Source organism: Anser brachyrhynchus (genome assembly GCF_964034855.1).
Source record: "Anser brachyrhynchus genome assembly, chromosome: 5".
NCBI lineage: Eukaryota > Metazoa > Chordata > Aves > Anseriformes > Anatidae > Anser > Anser brachyrhynchus.
The window spans coordinates 40465832-40483723 of NC_137699.1; the positions used below are offsets into that span (position 1 = coordinate 40465832).

The 17892-nt window shown below is 45.9% G+C and overlaps 1 protein-coding gene across 3 annotated transcripts in view; it reads right to left on the reverse strand.

Annotated features, from left to right (window-relative positions):
• Nucleotides 1-3628, reverse strand: part of NKX2-1 (NK2 homeobox 1) — an 8247-nt gene extending 4619 nt beyond the window's left edge. Inside the window, exons 1-2 of one of the 3 annotated variants that reach the window (XM_080592905.1) lie at nt 3180-3356; nt 960-1876 (exon numbers count right to left, since the gene is read on the reverse strand). Coding sequence is in view for 2 of the 3 variants with exons in the window: in XM_080592906.1 (XP_080449032.1) it covers nt 3180-3232 (53 nt within the window). In the remaining variant the exon portion in view is untranslated. Of the gene's footprint in view, nt 1-959; nt 1877-3179 lie in introns of all 3 variants that reach the window. The other 2 variants (XM_080592906.1, XM_080592904.1) reach the window with 2 other exon arrangements.
• Nucleotides 3629-17892: the final 14264 nt, after the last annotated feature.

A 17892-nucleotide genomic window follows, 5' to 3' on the forward strand; every position in this document is an offset into this window, starting at 1 on the left:
CCAGCATCTCCAAAGCTTATATTTCGGGGTGTTCCCGGGGGGGAACGAGAAACCTCCACTGAGAGTTCAATACCCCGGCCTACAGTCCTGGGAAATTCATTTCATAAAGCGATTACCTGAATATTAAGAAAATTACAGCGAAGGTACAGTTAACCCAGTGACTTTGAAGTGTCAAGTAACTATTTAGTAATTGCACTTGTAAATATGTTTGTGCTCGGCTGGTTTGTGCTTAAAAATGCAAAAGTGCACTTGCTACCCGGGAATAACTAAATATCTTTGTCTAAAGTGGCAGCATAAATAGCCGGTCGCTTTGTGACTGTGCTTGATATTAGTACATAAGGATCATTTTGCTTCAATTGGGAGGCTCTCATTCAGTAGGCAAGAAACCGTTTAGGAGAAAGTAGGTTCCCGTATGAGATTTAACATCCTTCAAGTGTAAGCCTCAGCCTTGATTACACTTTAGAGCTCTGCAAGAGGCGAGCTTTTCCACACAAATATAATCGGGGGGACTTTCCTTCAATCAGGCCTTCAGCTCTCCTACATCATCTCAGCTGCCTCGGCACCAGCTCCCTCCGGCCCGAGTGCCCCGAAGTGGGCTTGGTGTGGGTCCGCTGGGCCACCAAGGGCACGGAAGGGCGACTTTAGGCTACAAGGACAGCTGCTTTTACCACATCCTCTTTTCTTTCCAGATCTTTAGATCTTATCTTTCCAGATCCCTGGAGCATTTCTTCCCCATCCACCACCATCACCACCCCGCCTTTTCTCCCCTCTTTCTGCGCGTGTTTTTCAGAAAGGTATGCTGTTTTGCTCTTACAGAGAGAGACACTCGACCTTGCCTGTTTGTTTGCTTGTTTGTTTTTGTTTATGCTTGCCCCTGATTTCTCACACATCAGCTCCGTGCCTCTTTTATTAGCCTTAAAAAAAATAGGGGGTGGATGGAAGGTAAAAAAAAAAATTACCAAGGGATCCTCCAAAAGGCTGCGGTGGATTTAAGTCAGAGATGAGGGCTGGCGAGGGTTGCATGGTGCAGGGGCAGCGGCTGCTGCTCTGCGGGGATGGAGCTGGGGGGCGGCCGGGGGCGGGCAGCGCTGGGTGCCCGGTGCCCACCGCCCGCCCTACGTCTTCCCGGGGCGCGGCGGCGGTCGCTGCTTTCACCGCTGGCTCTATTGATTCCCCCGCTCGAAGGAGCGCTGCTTAAATCGCCTCCGAAAGCCTGCTCAAGGAGATTAACCCGAGGCAGTCCTGCCTTGGCTCTGCGCGGGGTCTTGTAAAGGGGAATTAAAGCGAGAGCTCTTCATTCCGCCTTGGCTGGGCAGCGGGGTGAAAGTCTCTTGGCAGGGCTGATCGGTTATTTGTAAGGACATCGGCGCGCAAACGGGCACAGCTACACCCCTCAAGGTCCCAGCAGCACCTTTTAGCCCCTCTGGATAGATCCAGTGGAAGAGAAGCGGGTCAGCCGCTGGTCCTTCTTTCCCGCCCCAAAATTAACTTTGCCAGGGCAAGTCAAGCCGCGGAAAACGGCGAGAAAGCTTCCTTGCTGTTGCTCTGCCCCGACCGCTCACCCTTTTCCTTGCAACCATCCACCCAAGTTTTGCTCTCCAGAGCTGTCCCCCGCTCCCCTCGGGGGGTGGCCGCCCCGACAGGGTCCTGCCTAGGCTGCCTTTGGTGATGTGCTCGTTTACCTGGTGATGCTGCTTAGTAAAACGCTCGAGTTAAAAGGAAATGCTAAAGGAGGAGAGCAGGGAAGATGAGATGCGTTTTGCCTGGTGGAAGCATTTTCATGAGAAAGGCTCGGTCTTCACCCCGTGTTTGCAGAATGCGGCTACACGGACGTCCCTTCAATAGCTTCTGACCCCACACAATCCGTTTGATAACACTCGAGAGGTGGAAGAATGGGAGACTTTGTCAATCAAATGGTGCCAATCCCAATGGAAACGGTGCCACCAAGACCGCAGCGCGTTTCCTCATCAACTGGATTGCGGGGGCTGGGAACTCAAGGATCAGCTTTTGAAAGTGCGCGCAGGGCTCTCCAAAGACAACAATGTCTTTTTTATGCGAGCCGCTGTGCCTTCCCAACGGGAATCAAATGTGCTCGTCCAGCCAGAGCCGCGGAAGGGCTGCAGCAGGACTTGCCACCCATTTCGCCGGGCGGGGGATGGAGAAGGGGGGGGGCATTTCTGCCCGCTCGGGCGTCCAGCTCAGCTCCTTGCCCTGAGCCTGTATCCCCCTCCTCCGAGCCCTTTCGGCGGGCGGTGACGGCCCCGCACCTTTCCCCCGCAGGCAGAGCTCACGGCCCAGCACCAGGCAGGTGCCGACCCCCCCGGCGCAGCCGGGCTCGGGGGGCAGAGGGCAGGGGCCCAGGCAACGTGGGGGCGAAGCCTTCCTCGGCACAAGCCTCACTTCTCAGGCACCGGTTCCTAACACGAGGGGACGAGGCCCCCGTGATCCCATAGGGTGCCACTGCGACACGCGTGACCCTGGAGCGGGACTCAGGGTGCTGTGCGGAGGGTTCAGCCCCTGCTGGGACAGCCTTCAAGCGGGCACGGGGAGTGCTGGGGAGGAACTCCCTCTTCCGTCCCGGTTATCAGCACAAGCCTAACGCACCCAGAGACAGATTTAAAATCCCCTCCCAAAGCCCTGCGCCTGGACGAGGGGAGAGGCACCCGGCGCCCCCTTCCATTCGTCCCCCTCCCGTCCGACAGAGAAACTCCGGCCCTGATGCACGGTGTCGTGCCGTGCCCCCCGCAAACGAAGCGTGCGCACAGCGCATCCTGCCCAGAGACCGCTCCGGGAAGGAGGGAGCGGAGGGGACGTTTCCGCAGCCGCTGCGTGGGGCGGACCTGTGTCGCTGTCATTGCCGGCCCCGGGCAGGGCGCCGGGAACCGCTCCCTGCCTGTGCAGCACATGCTCAGGCGTGTGAGGCAGGGTCGTCCTACACAGGCACCCTCCCTGCAAGCGCCCCCTCGGCACAGAGCGCGGCTGGGGCGAAAAACTGCCCGTTGGGCTCATCGGGACAACTCCCCCCCCCCCCCCCCCCCCCCCGTGGAACAGCCCCCCTGCCTTGCATATTTCGTTAGGCTGGGGGCAAATCTGCCGTGTACCGGTCGCGACCTCGTCCCCTGGAGTGGGAATCTAAGCAAGCAAACGAACCAGCCAAAGCCCCAGCCGAAAATCCTCACCCCTCCGCAGCGCACGCACAGTTGCTCCTCCAGCTGCCCAGGGCGTGGAGCATCTCGCATGCAGGCTTCCTCGGGGCCCCTCCGTGACCGGTCGGTCCCCTCCGGCCCCACTGGCAGGGCTCCGTGCGAGGGCAGAGCGGGCTCCTCGCAGCCCTCGCCCCTCCTTCCCCAATTCCTGGCGGGCGGCCGAAGCTTTCTGCCCTAATCCTCCGACCCCCCGGCTTTTCCTCCGCCGGGCCGTTCCCGGCCAAGAGGGCCAGGGAGGGGCCAGGTGCCAGGTGCCAGGGCAGGGTTTTTGGAGCCGCCTCGGCCCGGCGCCGCTCCGCTGCTGCCCCGGGAGGGGCGCGGGTGCTCTTGTCCGTAGTGGGAACAGTGGGAACGGGCGGGCGGCGGCAGCACCCGAGCCGCGTCTGAACCGCGAGCTGCCCTGGCACCGCTATAGTTCGCAGTTAGCGAGCTGACCCTACTAACAGTCCACGTCTGAGTCCCTTAATGTCCGTAGTTTGTCACTGTCGCCACACTGTCACTGCGTGCACGCAGGACTCGGTGTGGCCCCAAAGCCGCTTTGATACGGCCGAGTCAGGAGGGGATTTCAGCGGAGGTGGTTGCTGAGAAAATTTGGAGAAAGTTGTGCTGTAGATACTTAAAAATGTAGGCATGAATTATAAAGGTACAAATACATACGTAAACACTTCTTATCGCTACATACCTACAAACAAAATCCTACCAGGATCGAACTATTTAACAGTTTTTAGATACAGCTATCAGTAATTTATATTAGATAACTCAGGAGTTACGTGCTTGTGTATATACACCCAGTTATGCACACACATACTGGGGGTTACATGCCTCTGGGAGCGGGTATGCGGGAGCATATATTTACGCACACATATCTCGTCCTCAGCCCTGTCGCCTGCAAATATTTCCAAAAGGAACTCGGCTTGCAAGTGGCTGGCCTGGCACCCTGCCCTGCCCTCCCTGGGCACGGGGCCCCACGGGGGAATGGGGTCCCTAGGTGCCCCGGCTTTGCTTCCGAAGCCTTCCCTCGCCCCCAGGCAGCCCCGGCCAGGGGATGGGGGAGCCGCTGCTTGCCCCGGGCTCTCTGCGGGCCGAGGGCTCCGCGCAGGGCTCTTAGGGCCGGGGCTGGGGTTGGGACTGGGGCCGGGGCGCTCCCCCGCACCCGCCGGGAGTACGTGCGCTGGCGGGAAGGCGACCTTTCCCCCTCGACCTTTCCCTGGGGGTAACCAAAGCTCCCTTTTATTTTCAATGTCACTTCGGAGTTTGCCTTTTGTTCCCCACTACCTCTCGCTTCCAGGGATACGGGCGGCTCCCCGCTGGCTCGGGGAGGGGCGAGCGGTTGCAAAGATATCTCATTTAAAAACGACAATGGAGCCCTTTCGACCAGCCCGGGTGGTGCCCGAGCTTTATTTTCGGGCTGGGGGAAGGGAATTGTTTGCTTTACTTTTGTTTTCCCAGCAAAACTCGAGGGCAAGTTACAGGAGGGCTGCGGGCAGCCCCTGCCCTTCCTCTTTGCCGCAAGGTACCGGGCAAGGCCACCCAGCCGCGAGGCTCCGGGCGCATCTACCCGCAGCTCGGCTGCCAGGCTTCTAAGGCACCGAGGTCTCCCTTCATTGTCCCCTCTGCTCCCCCGCCTACAGCTCGGCCTGAGTTCCCCCCAGCGCTGTAACTCGGCAGGAATTGCCGGCTGCCCCGTTGTGCCCTCGGCTGGGCTATTATGTTATTATTTATTTATTCTGCGAGAGCGATCGCTGCAAGGTGAGACACCGCACTCGTGCTCCCCAGGCTCCGGCGGAGGCCAGGAGGCTCCCAGCAGTGTCCCGGGAACTCTGTGTCGGGTCCGGACCCCCGCGGGCCTCCGGGCGGAGGCGACCCACAGCAGCCTCCGCTGGCGGCCGGGGGAAGTGCAGTCCCGGCCCGGGAAGCGGGGCTTGCACCCGCCTGTCCCTGCCGACCTTTTGTTGTCGGAATTCTCCCTAAAGAGACAGCGAGCCAAGATGAAGACAAAGAAAGCAAGAAACAGGATGGGATTTTGCTCACTCGTCCTCGTAGGAGGTTGATATGTTGGGTGGGTCTTTGGCAGTCTTTGCTGTTTCATCTGTGCGTTGCTCCAGACCTAGAGGGAAGGATTAGCTTCTTCGAATGTTGCTGCAGCTCCTCTTCAACACTCACCCACAGAGGTAGCTTGGCCTCTAAGCAGGATTCTTCCCCCTCTCGGGAAGTATCTGCGATTAGCCTTGATCAAGAGGAGCCGTTTGAAAATTTGTGCCTGCACCAACTGTTCACTTTCGAACAGCATAGTCTACAGTTTCAAATTGTGCTCTTGCCAATTCATGGTCACATACACAAATGATCTCACTCAAAACCTGCCTGTTGGGAGTGACAGTCCCTCTTCCATGTCTGCTTCCTCCCCTTGAGCCCATGGTTCCCATGGATGTGGTCTGCAGGGCTGGGCTCTGCTCCCCCTCTGCAGGGGCAGCCTGGCTGCCCCACGCCCTCCTCACAGTCCAGGAAGGGCATCTGCCATGCCACTGGGGGCTGAAGACCTCAGAGGTAGAGCTGAGATGGGTTGGTGAGCTGAGGTCTGGTAGGGCCAGACTGACTAAGCTGCCTACTGTAAATGGCAGGTGGATTTATTTCTCACATGAGCCTTAAAGTCAACATCACCCCTGAGTCTTAAAAGTAAAGAAACCACAACTTGCTCGGCCTTGATTTTCTTCCTTTCTTTCCTCAGGACAGAGGACACAGAAGGTTTCCTTCAGAAAGAGGACCATTTCAGAAGCCCAAGGGTAATTCTAGGGATGTTTCAGAAGTCTCTTTTTCACTTCATGGGAACCAGAGTCTCCTGGGAAGATCATGCCCTCAGTCTGGCTAGTACAACTGGTAGGTCTAGTTAAAAGCTGATGTAAAAAGCTGAGCACAAAAGGAGTCATTTGTAGTGAAACCCAACAATAAACTTTATTGGTCCTGCTACCAAACCCATTAACAAAGCTGTACATTCTGAAGCATTGTTTCCAGGCCTGCATTTTGTTAACTAGCTTCTGACATATATATGGCCCAGACTACTGATGTAACAGGTGAATTCCTCTTGTCAGGAAGGAGTTCGGTTCAGTTACTTGCTTCCACTAGGTCAGCCCCTACGTACCACCCTCTCAAGAGTTTTCTGTTGTAAGCAGGGTCTTAGACCATCCTTGTACAGGAAGCTGTACATGGTATACATGGAAGGTACGCAGGGTAGAGATGGCAAGGAAGATCAGCTTGGGCTGTGAGACCTGTCCCACAGAAGGAATCTGACTACTCTGACAACAGCTCTCATTGCCTCTAAGACAATGGGGTCAGATAGAACATCCTGGAAGCCAAGATTGGTCTCAGATCAGGCTCCATCAACTGGACTACCCCACAGTACTGTATCTTTCAAAGTGTGCTGTAAAAACAGTATATGCTTCTCATTCACTTCAACACCACCTTCCTCTGTTGTTGCTGGCACTGATCTCTCTTCCCTTTGGATGTATTAATAACCCATAGAGCAGGATTCTTTGGCTCCCATAATACTACAGGGTTGGCAGCAGAGTTCCACTTAAAACTGAATTCTGACCAAAATGTTTCACATATATAATAAAAGACAGGCTCAGCCTTGCAGAAACTTTCTTCCTGGAGTTGATAAACAAGAAGGAAAGAGTGAAGTTCAGCTTGAGGTTCACTTGGGTTGAAGGACCAAAAATTAGAGACAAAAAAAAAGCCTATTTGTATTGTAACTAAAAAATGCATCCAAGAAGTTTCTGAAGGTCCAGAAGTATCTTAACTTTGAATTAGAATAGTACTTTCTATTCACATAAAAATCCTAAAACATGTGCTAAAGCAAGTCCTTGCTAGCAGCTTTATTTTCTGTTTCCCCAGACATTAATCATTATTAGCATTCTAGTGCAGAAGAGTCTCCATGTAGCAGGACTATCTTCTAAATTACTTTGGATGATAGACATAATGAAGTTAAAAATTTCACTCATCTTTGCCCTGTCATAAATGAAAGCACATATTATACTCATTCAAAAAATAGCTAACCATAGAGTTAGGTTCAAGTTACATTTTCAATGTAGAAATGTTTATGCTTAAAAAGCCTAGATACTTTCTTGGAAGTAGTTTAATGATGTAAAATAGTCCATTAATGGATTTTGACTACTGTGCAGTTTTTAAAATAATGTCCCTTATAATTAGTTGTTTCATCATTCCTTTATGTGCTTTGCTTATTTCGAATTCCAGGGAAAGAAGACTGCTAAACTGATATAATGAGATAATATCCTTCACTGGCATAAGTAAGGATATGAGATGGACTGCTACCCACATGGGTAATTATACATGCTTCGTTTCCACAACTGGAACCAGAATGAATACTCTACAGCATTTTACTGTCTTTGAATAACATTAAATGAAAAAAACAAGTGAGTAACTTGTTTACGTATTAGTATTGGAGAAAGCAACCTGAGCTGGCTGTCCTTGAGTCTGCAGAGTCAAACTCATTCAGTGGGTACTTAACACAGGCCTAGGGAGAAAAGCCACTTTGCTACTGACATATATACTTGCTGTGCTGGCTCTGCTGCTCCATGGGGTGCTGGCTCCAGGTTCCCAGGGACAGGTCACCAGAAGGCAAGGAGAGGATCACAGATTTGTCCACTTGTGAGAGACAAGCTTTGCCGATGATTAAACTTGACACTTCCATCCCATCTTCTCTGTAGGATCTCAAAGCACTCCAGGATTGTTAATGGGCTTAGGGTGAGAGGAAGAAGGATTACATGCACCATTTTGGGATGGGATAAGAGGCAGAGATTTGGCTCACAGTCATATGTGAAACAGGTGGGTCCACATCATCTGTTTCTTCTAGAGACCTGTTCTGACTAATGAATGGAGGCAGATCTGCCTAATGCCTGCATAGACCTCTCTGGCAGCATGGCTACTACAGGCTGCTCTCACAGCAGAGAGGCAGGGCTTCTGGTGAAAAGTGCCTGTGCAGCCAGAGGAGCTCAGTGCTGCAGACAAATGAAACCTCCAGTGGCCCCTCACCCGCACCAGATGGAGAGCAGGTTAACAAAAAAAGAGAAACAAAAAGAAAAAGAAAAACATTTGGGTGACTCAGCATCTCCACAGTTCCTCCTGATGGGGTTGCAAACAGGACTGCAGGATGTGCTCAGGAGCGCGTACATGCTGCCATCACCTGCAGGCAGGGGTCTGTACTGCCACTTTGCCACCTGTGGCCCAGGGCTCTCCCAGCATGAGAAATAAGGATTGCATTTAAATTCAGTGGGAAGAGTCTCTGGTACTTACAGCCTTTAAAGCTTGCACTGCAAAACCTATCAAGGAGTACTTGCTTTTCATTATTGCATTTTGGTGCTTTTTCAGTAAAAAAAAAAGCTTTGTCCTGAATGTAGCCTGGAAACATCAAATGGAAATACATATTGCATGAAGCAGGGGTTTCCAAACAGATCTTGCTTTGGGTACTGCTTTCTGCAGCAACCATAGCTGCTGGCAGCTGGAGTTGTTGGTGTCAGCCCTGGCCAGGGCTGCTGACTGTGGTGGTGGCTGCTAGGACTGACTTTGTACCAGTCTGCCCATTCCACCTCCATCTCCCCAGCCTCTTGTCACCCCTCCCAGTATGAGGATGCCAGCCATAGCTCTCCTAATCTTTCTTCCAGCCCCACAGTCCTTTTTCTCCTTCTTCCTCCTATCACATTTTCAGCAGCTGACCAGCACTGCCAGCGTAATTGCAAGAGGTGACTTTGGTGCTGGAGACTGTGGGACACTGCTTGTGTCCAGGTACAAGCATCACAGCTGAGCACCTTTCTACATAACACTTGGAGTACTCTGAGTACCAGCAGTACCATGCAGGCTGCAGGGTCTTCATGCCTAGGAAAGAGCTGTGAATTACCATGACCAACCACTTTCAGAAATAAATAATAATATTAAGGTGTCTGAAATGTTTTTGAAACTTGTACCTCTAAGAAATGTGGCTTCTGTAGGAAATTTTCAATGAGCTGTGGGTGCTCAGCTCTCCACGGCCTGTTCCTTGCGAGGCATAATGCTCTGCTGAACGTACAGCCCTTTGAACTGATGGGCTTCTCTAAATTTTCCTTTTCTGATTAAATTATTATGTATTCTGCATTTACACAAAATGGCTAGAAATGCAGAACTTTGCCTTCCTCTCAATCTGCATGTCATTCCTTTACGAAGCTTGAAAATATTTTTTTTTTCATGTGATATTTGTTCATTTGGCTGTGCTGTATACCCAATTAGACTATTCTGCTGCAGATTCAGAAATGAGAACAGTTCCACCTCCCTCGCATGCAGTGCCATTTCTCTTCAGTTTCATTTCCCTCAGGGTCACTGTTAGGTGATGATATGCAGTAATGTCCCCAGCGAGGTGCTGTTTCCATTAGCTTTCCCCTTCAGAGTTGGTCAGAGGTCTGAATTCTTACATGATATTTTTTCTTGGCTTCTTAGGAAATAAGGTTCAGTTCTGATCCCTCTTCTACACAGACGAGAAATGCTCTGCTTTCAAATATTTCTTCCTTCTCTAATAAGACAGTGGTTCTTACCTCTGTTGTTAAACCAAGCAGAATGTTTCACTGGATGATTCTTTAAATCTTTATTCAATACTGTTTATATAAAAATGGTTTTAAAAGCAGGAAGAAATCACATGGCAGAACATATCATGCATATCCATACGTCCCTGTTATGAAAATAGCAGAGAATGCTCCCAGATGCATCTACATGGAATACAATGAGAAAGCAAAGAAAAAATCCACCTATGGAGCACAAAGCATTTTCTGCAGATGGGTAAAAGCATAAGCTCCATACTACAAGGATGCAATAAGCTCAGTAGATGTAATCTTTGCTGAATCAAACATGATTCAACATACAATGTGCTTTCAGTTATGCTATTTTGGCAACTGCCTTCAGGGGAGGAGGAGGAATGACAAACCAAGTGTGACAGGTTCCCTTTCTTCCCTCAATGAAGTGTCGTTTGAAAGTTTATCTTCTTTCAAGCACTGAAATGGCTTTTTCTCTGATCGTGAAATTCTAACATGTGGGGGCACTTCAGTGCCTTGCTGCACTTTAGCTTACAAGAGCAGTTATTCCCTTAAAGTTAATATTACTCAGTAGCCTTATATTGGCTCTTCACACCACTTGAGGCCCATGGTAGGGCTTTGCAAGAGAAGCTGGAGACAAATGGCCCTGTACTTTACCATCATGGGCCTTGAATAAGCTGCTGTGGAAGTGGGCTTGGAGACAAATTAAGGCTCGCATATCCAGGGAATCAGTGATCTGCAAATTTGGAAGAGGGGTTTTAGAGATGCAGTGACTACTATTGGAAAATCAGAAGAATTATTACTTATATAGTCAAACCTATCAATAAATACCAGGGTTGGGGTGAATTCAATCACCAATCAGGTCTTCTAGTTTTATTGATCTTTCCATGCTTTCAATGTATATTTCCTATAGTTATCATCTACATTTACCTGGGTCATTAGTAGACATCATTAGTCATCAGTAGACATTGTATTTCAATTAAAGCTGGCAAGCTTAAACCTTATCATTTTCAGCAGAAGATATATATATATATTTTTTTTTTTTCTGAATTTGCATCTTTTTCTGTTAAACAAACCTAACTGAATCTCCACTTGGGTGTTGCCTGCCCACATTTTTCTCTGTCCCCCAACTCCATAGCTGGACAGCATCTCCCAGCTGCATTGTTGATTACAATTTTATGTTATCAGAAGTTGAATTTTCTCTTCTGAAAATCTCTCCTTTTCTCTGTTTCAATACAGAAGCAAAGCAAATGTCAAATATCAAGGTTGTCATTTTTTCTGTTTGCTTGTTTTTCCTGAGAAAGAAACTTCACCAAAACTCCTGTTGTTTTGATAAATGCTTTGCTCTGGTTTCAGAAGAAATATCAGTTTTTTCTGTGGTAGAAAAAGTACAGTTTGCAGCCATCTCAAATTGAAATTAAAAACCCAATTGCTCTGAGTTATTAAAATTGTTCTGAGTAACTAAATGCCAATGAGAAAACCCAATAGTTTGGACTTCTTTTCTGGGAAGCAGAAAGCTGTGGAAAAAACTCATAAACTGGACATCTGCATGTCTAATGGTTGGCAGAAACCTGCTCATTTATACAGGCTGAATAGTTAACAGCAGATAAGATATTACCCATCTGGTCTTATACTATGATCTAGACTGCAGAACTCTTTTGTCTGCAGAATAAAGTTTTGTCAAGACATCTTGTTTCACTATTCTAGAAAGTCTTCAGCTAACCATTACACTCAGCTGACCACATTAATCATCACTGTTGTGGCATGACTGACAGGCATTGCCAAAGGCAGGAATCCAGCTTCTCCTCACTGGGCAATTGCAATTCCTAGATGTTTCTATGTATGGTAAGGTTATTGGTGATATAGCAGAGACTCTGTGGTGCTGTTTCAAGACTCAGATAGAAAATGTGCATGCCTTTGCTCTAGTAAACACAAAGATGTGAGTCTCAGGATCTTTTACATATCATTCTGTCTCTAATGACTTTAAAAATAATTGAACTCCAAAAATTGCCAGTGTTTTCTTTTTAGCTATTGTTCCTTCCATGTCTGTTTTTTTTTCAGTCTTTTAAAAAAAAGGTTATTGAATTTTATTTAAAAAAACGGTCTTCCAAAATGCTTATTCTTCAACAGGAAATAAGAATGCCTTTAGCTTTTTCAACTTTTATTGAAAAACAACAAATCCAGTGTATTCATACAAGACACACACATTATTCTTTTATTTGTCAAACTAGACCATTCTGTACCATCACTTCTAAATAGAACATTGTGGACTACTTTTCATGAGACAACCCATAGCCACACTACAATCTGTCTTAAAACATCTGGTAGCCTAAATTTACTAATGCAGTATAAAGCTCTTTTGTTTCTTGTTTGCAGGTCAGCAGCTCCAGAGATGCATAGGTAAACATCTTCTCCTTTCTTTTTTTCCACAGCAAATGTTTTCCACCAAGTTTCACAATGGGTATTATTCTTTGTATACTATAATGTCTTTCTTTGGATTAGTTATCTAAATGAATGCTAGGTAAAGCTCTTCACTTTCAAATCCTCCCATCTTTATGTGCACTCATAACTTCTACTGATCTCACAGAGTTCTGTATACATAGAGAAAGGAGGGTAGAGACTTAGAAATTGCCACCATTGCAACTGACTACACGATTTTTTCTTCTTTCTTTACCTTTGAATGCAACTCATTGAATCGATATAAAATTTATTCTCTCTACATTTGCCTCTTCCTTTCTCTTTCACTTTTGTTCCTAGTCCGCCTCTGCCCCTTGTCATCTGTGTGCACAGTGTTGTCTCTCTTGGTGTCATGCCACAAAGCTGAGGAGATCAAGTCCTAGCCCAAGAGAAAATAAATGTGTGACCATGAAGGTCATGCAGTTGCAAAGTATGTTTCCATTCCAAATCCAGGTGCATGCTATTGGTCAAAACCAAATTGCATGGCAGTATTGCTATGAGAAACTCCCACAAATGATGAGCTAGGTAAGAAAGAGTCAAAGAGCAAGTGACACATACAGGTAACAGCCTTTGTAAAGGGACAGATTTTTTTAGGCTGTTCAGTGGCTTCATGAATTGCTCAAAGGGTTGCTAAGTGGTCTTGAAATTAGAAAATATGGATGTTTCACTTCAGCCATTGGTGCAGTGAAAGGGAGGTGCTGCACTACAAGGACTCCACATGCCAAGAGTGAAGAGGGGAAGGAGCATCGTAAGCTGTGCCTCTGTGATATCCACTCCTCCCCAGATGTATAGCTGCATACAGTGTAGAGCTTTTGGATTGGCTCCAGGTGAGGTAGCTGCTACTTGTCTCCATTCATCCTTATTCCTAATCAACTGTGCTCAGACAGCATGGAAAATAAGTCATAAACTGCTTGTTCCCCATCTCACATAGCCTGAGAGGCATGTGACGAGGTGTGGAAACAGCATGGCTGCCACTCAGCCAGCAGTGTGATGATGTACAAGTTGGACCAAACTGAGATTACCACAGGGACATAAAGGAGGATGGTCCTTTTTCTTGTTTGTGGAGCCAAGATTTTGTGTTGGCACTGGGAGAAATTGTGTTGTGGCACTCACCTCAGTGCAACTGAGGCTTTCCCTGAGTGTTTGAATCCAACACCAGGAAAAAAGATCACCTCCAGTATTCACGTCCATGATAAAAATCCGTCTCAAAGTGATTGAATGAGAGAGGAACATGGAAGCATTATACCTTCAAATAGTCTACACTCACATGTTTCTGTCAAGGTTAGTTTCTTTCTGCTAATCATTTCTTTAAAATTCATTCTTGCTACATATCATTTCTTTTCCACATCATGCACTTCATTTTTCTCTTCAGAAAAGGGCTGGTTTCCTTACTCTCCTTCCATGTGTATAGCAGAGTCAAAGGGCTGGAGTCTGAAGGATATGTGGCTGGCATATAACTGTATCAACTTCAGTAGTTACTGCAGGAGTACTTGAGAGAAGAGTCAGGGACAAGTTCTTTTTAACAAAGCAAAGCCTGTTGTCACAATTGTTTAAAGCTTTGTGGTACAACATAGGATGTGTCAGATAATGTTCATTTTAAAAAAGTATCCCTTTACATTTTGCAACCTCCTGCCAGCTGGGAATATTTATTTATTGATTGATTGATTGATTAATTTCTCCTTCTCATGACCTGTTTTTGCAATTTGTTTCTCTGCTAGCCCAGACTAAGAAATTCTTCCACATCACTGCATCTGGTAGCTCTGATAGTCCCGTGACTGCTTAATTTGTTTGTGTACTTATAGATGAATCATGAGAGAAAGAAAACAAACTTGAACTCTACCATTTCCACTTGCTCAAATACATAATTTTAATGAGCAGTAAATTTGCTGGAAAATGTAGTACCAGTTTTCATGACACTATCCATTTATGAATTGCACAAAATAACAGGGCTAGACGGGCAACTCAACTGAAAGATTTGTTTTCTTCTTAATTGGAGTAGAGGACTACGAATCCTGAGGAGATCTGAATGAGCTTGCCTCATCTCAAAGGTTAGTGCCTTCACCCCCTTGTGCCTGTTAGGTAGCACCTCACCTCTTATTTTGCCTCTGCTGAAGATGACATCCATGCTAGAGTAGGGGCAACTAGAGCCCAGCACAGCAGACCCTCCATCAAACCATGATGATTGTTACCCAGGTTGTGCATTTTATACCCAGTAAAATAGCTCCAACAGTGGAGGATTAATTTTTCTTTCTCTAACGTTTTATCTGTTCTTGGATGGGCTTTTCATTGCTTTCATTGAGGGTCATCCCTGCTCCCAATTTTTCCAATATTAAAACTACTTTCTCTTACTAATTCTAGCTGCTGCTTTTATTCATCCATTTAGTCATTACATCCCTTTTAGCCATGAATTTTCTGTCTCTGTCACATCCTTATGTTATAGATATCCTGTTTTACCCTGCTCTGAGGAGTTGAGTCACCCTAGAAATGATTGCTTCCCTGTATTGCCTATAAAGGACAGTTTATATAGCCATCAGTGAGTAGAAATCTGCATATTGACATCTCCGATTAGCTGAGTTGAATCTAGCTCTTTTTATGGTCATCAACAACATCTTTCTCAGAATGACTCAGCATGTCATTGGAAGGGCTCAGCAGAGTATTGAAATACTTTCTGAGATGAACTACTAAGTTAGCCAAGGGAGCAAACAGCTAGTCCCTCAGTGCCTTCCTATGATCATCTCTCTCTTTGCTCAAGATGGAAACTCACTACTTATCTCACATGATTTACTGTTTTTTTTTTTGTTGTTTATTTGTTTGTTTTAGGGTTCTTCTTCTTCTTCTTCTTCTTCTTCTTCTTCTTCTTCTCCTTCTTCTTCTTCTTCTTCTTCTTCTCCTTCTTCTTTTATATAGTAGCAATGCAGATTTTGTATTTACATTCATTGGCATGGGATATTACTGTGAAAATTCACATCCATCTTCCCTGCCCTTCTCTTACCCATTTCTTTCAAATAAAAATGCAAAACTAATATATAAGATTCCTTAGTTTGTACTTCTCAATTAGCACATTTTTTTCCTTGCTTAAATGGCCCTCCTGCTGTTCACCACATCAGTAAACAGAGTATTTCTTTAGTCATATAGCATAAAAAATATTTTCTGGACAACAAGTTTCAGGGAGTATTTTCTGTCCATTGTTAAGGTATGCACCACGAAGTGGACAATGTGATTCATCAGCCCAGTTGAATAGCCTTGTTCTGGGTTTTCCTTCCTTCCTCCAGCTTCTTCACTTTTTGTTTTTCCTAGATCAATCTTGTGTTTTTGTTTCTAACATCTCCCTAGGCTCCTTCAGTCCTTCCATATTATATGTCCATATAACATGATGTCCCCAGTGAAGGATGGGAACATTTCCCAAGGAAGAATCATCTGCAAATGCCATCAGTGTGTTTCTAATCTTCTTTTTTTTTTTTTTTTTTTTCCCTAATCACACTAAAGATATTAAGTAAAATCAGAGCTAGTTTCAGTCCCTGTAAGAACCCTCTAGGCACCTTCCCCAGCTTGCCACATTAGCGCTTATTGTTTCAGTCCAACAGCTAATTTATAACTCATGCTTTAGTGCTCTTGAAGGAAATTAATGCAACAAAACATAATTCTAGACCTTCTGGAAAGCAGAGGTGATATTTGTTTTAAAAAAAACTGACTGCAGTCCCTCATGCTCTTTTTCCCACACATTTTGCTCACTTGTTTTCTCACACCCACATGCCCATAAGCACAAACAGTGTGTATGTCCAGGTACTCTGGCCAGTTATTGAGTCCTCACTGCATCTCTTGTGTTCCTCTTTGCTGGTTTAACAAGCAGGATTTTGGATAGGCCTTTTATACCTTTGGGGAGCTGAACGTATTATGAAGCAATCCCCAGATGCTAAATCTTGTTTACTTCATCTTTCATAAAACTTACATGAAGCTGACATCTGGTTTCCTTGGGCATTTTTATTGCTCCAGACCATCTTCATATTGGGATAGTGGAAAAACGAAGGACACATGTCATGTGCTGTAACTTTTTTCACCCCGTTGTCTTGTCCTCAGAGGTCTGTGCTGGGACCTTACTGGAGCATAGGCCTTTGAGTTCTCATCTGAAAATCACATTACTCAAGGCTTGACAGTTTGACTGCAGCTGCTCATGCCCTTGGTTATCAAGGCAAGTATCTTGGGGATTGTTATCTTATTGATCTATAAGTATGACCACTTATCAGAGTGGTCATTACTTATTTTAAAATTTGCCTCTAGTACTTACTCAAGGGGGTTCCATTTATTTTTGTTGTTGTGGGCTTATTATAGGTTCTGTTTTATGTGCAATTTACTTCCTTTTATGGGTCCAATTAACAGATGTTAAATATGATTTGTTTATTCCTGACAGTCTTCTAAAAATCTCAGCCTGAATAAGCAGTCATCTCAGACTCTAAGGTAACATGGCACATTATCAAACCACTCATAATGGAAAAGATCCCAACCTGTGCAGTTTGATTTTGGTAGAGTGACTGAAGCGTACTTTAAACACGGGACAAATAAGTTCTGTATCTCAATGGTTTTAGAGTTGCAGTCTGTTGAGCTGAATCAATTACAAATGGAGGGTCATTCAAAGACAGCAAAACATTTAAACTGTAATTCCTCATTTTGCAATGAGTCAAATAGCACTGCACAAGCTCATCTTTTGCATGTTTTTGTTCAGTGTCTACGGTTTTTAGCACTGGTGGTGTTGCCTATGAACATGTTACATATTTATTCTATTTCAAGGTCAAGATTTCCTGAGAGGATAGAGATATACAAATAACTTACATTTGATATGGCTGGGTATTCAAGCAGCAGTGCTATTGTAAGTGATAACAAAAGACAAAATGTAAGTCTGATACTTAAGGCCAGAACATGTTGGTTTTTTTTGAATCTTTTGTAATAAAATGAAGGAATAGAAATTTTATCTTCTTTAATAAAAACATATTTATTTCTTTGTATGCTTAGTTTATGATATCAGCTTTACAAAATGATTCAAGCAGCTTTTACAATAAAAGATAATTCATAAATGTTCCCACAGGATTACATATTATTTCTTCATATACATCAGTATCCAGAGGTCATTGCTTTCTTGTCAGAAAGAAATCTGAAGCACTGTATTTTGGGTTTAATTATAATATTCTTATGTTTCAGTAAACAAATTCTGACCACATTTAAGTGCTGGTTTAGGAGTCATTTTGTAAAGCAGCTGTTTGGGGGTCACCACTGCCATTTTGTTCATTCTGTGTGCATACATTGTCACAGCGTACAGAAGGAGACAATTTTTCTCCTTTTTCTTTTCCTTTTCCTTCACCTGCACCCCCAAGAAATCCACTTGTTGAAAACACAAAGACGAGCATTAGACCAGACAGAATGTGGGCAGCAGCGGGAAGGTGCAGGAGAGAAAAAGTGAGAAAGGTCCTTCAGGAGGATAATCATGGGTCAGAATCAGCCTGAATTGCAGAGAGAATGTACAGGATCAAGGGACAGAAGAATAGCATTGAAAAAGGAAGGAAAGAGAAAGAAAGTAAATCAGAGAGCAAAGAATGGATGGCACGTGTCCTGGTACCAACCACAGAAGCCTATCTGCTCTCCAGCACCAAAGAGCACAACACTGGCTG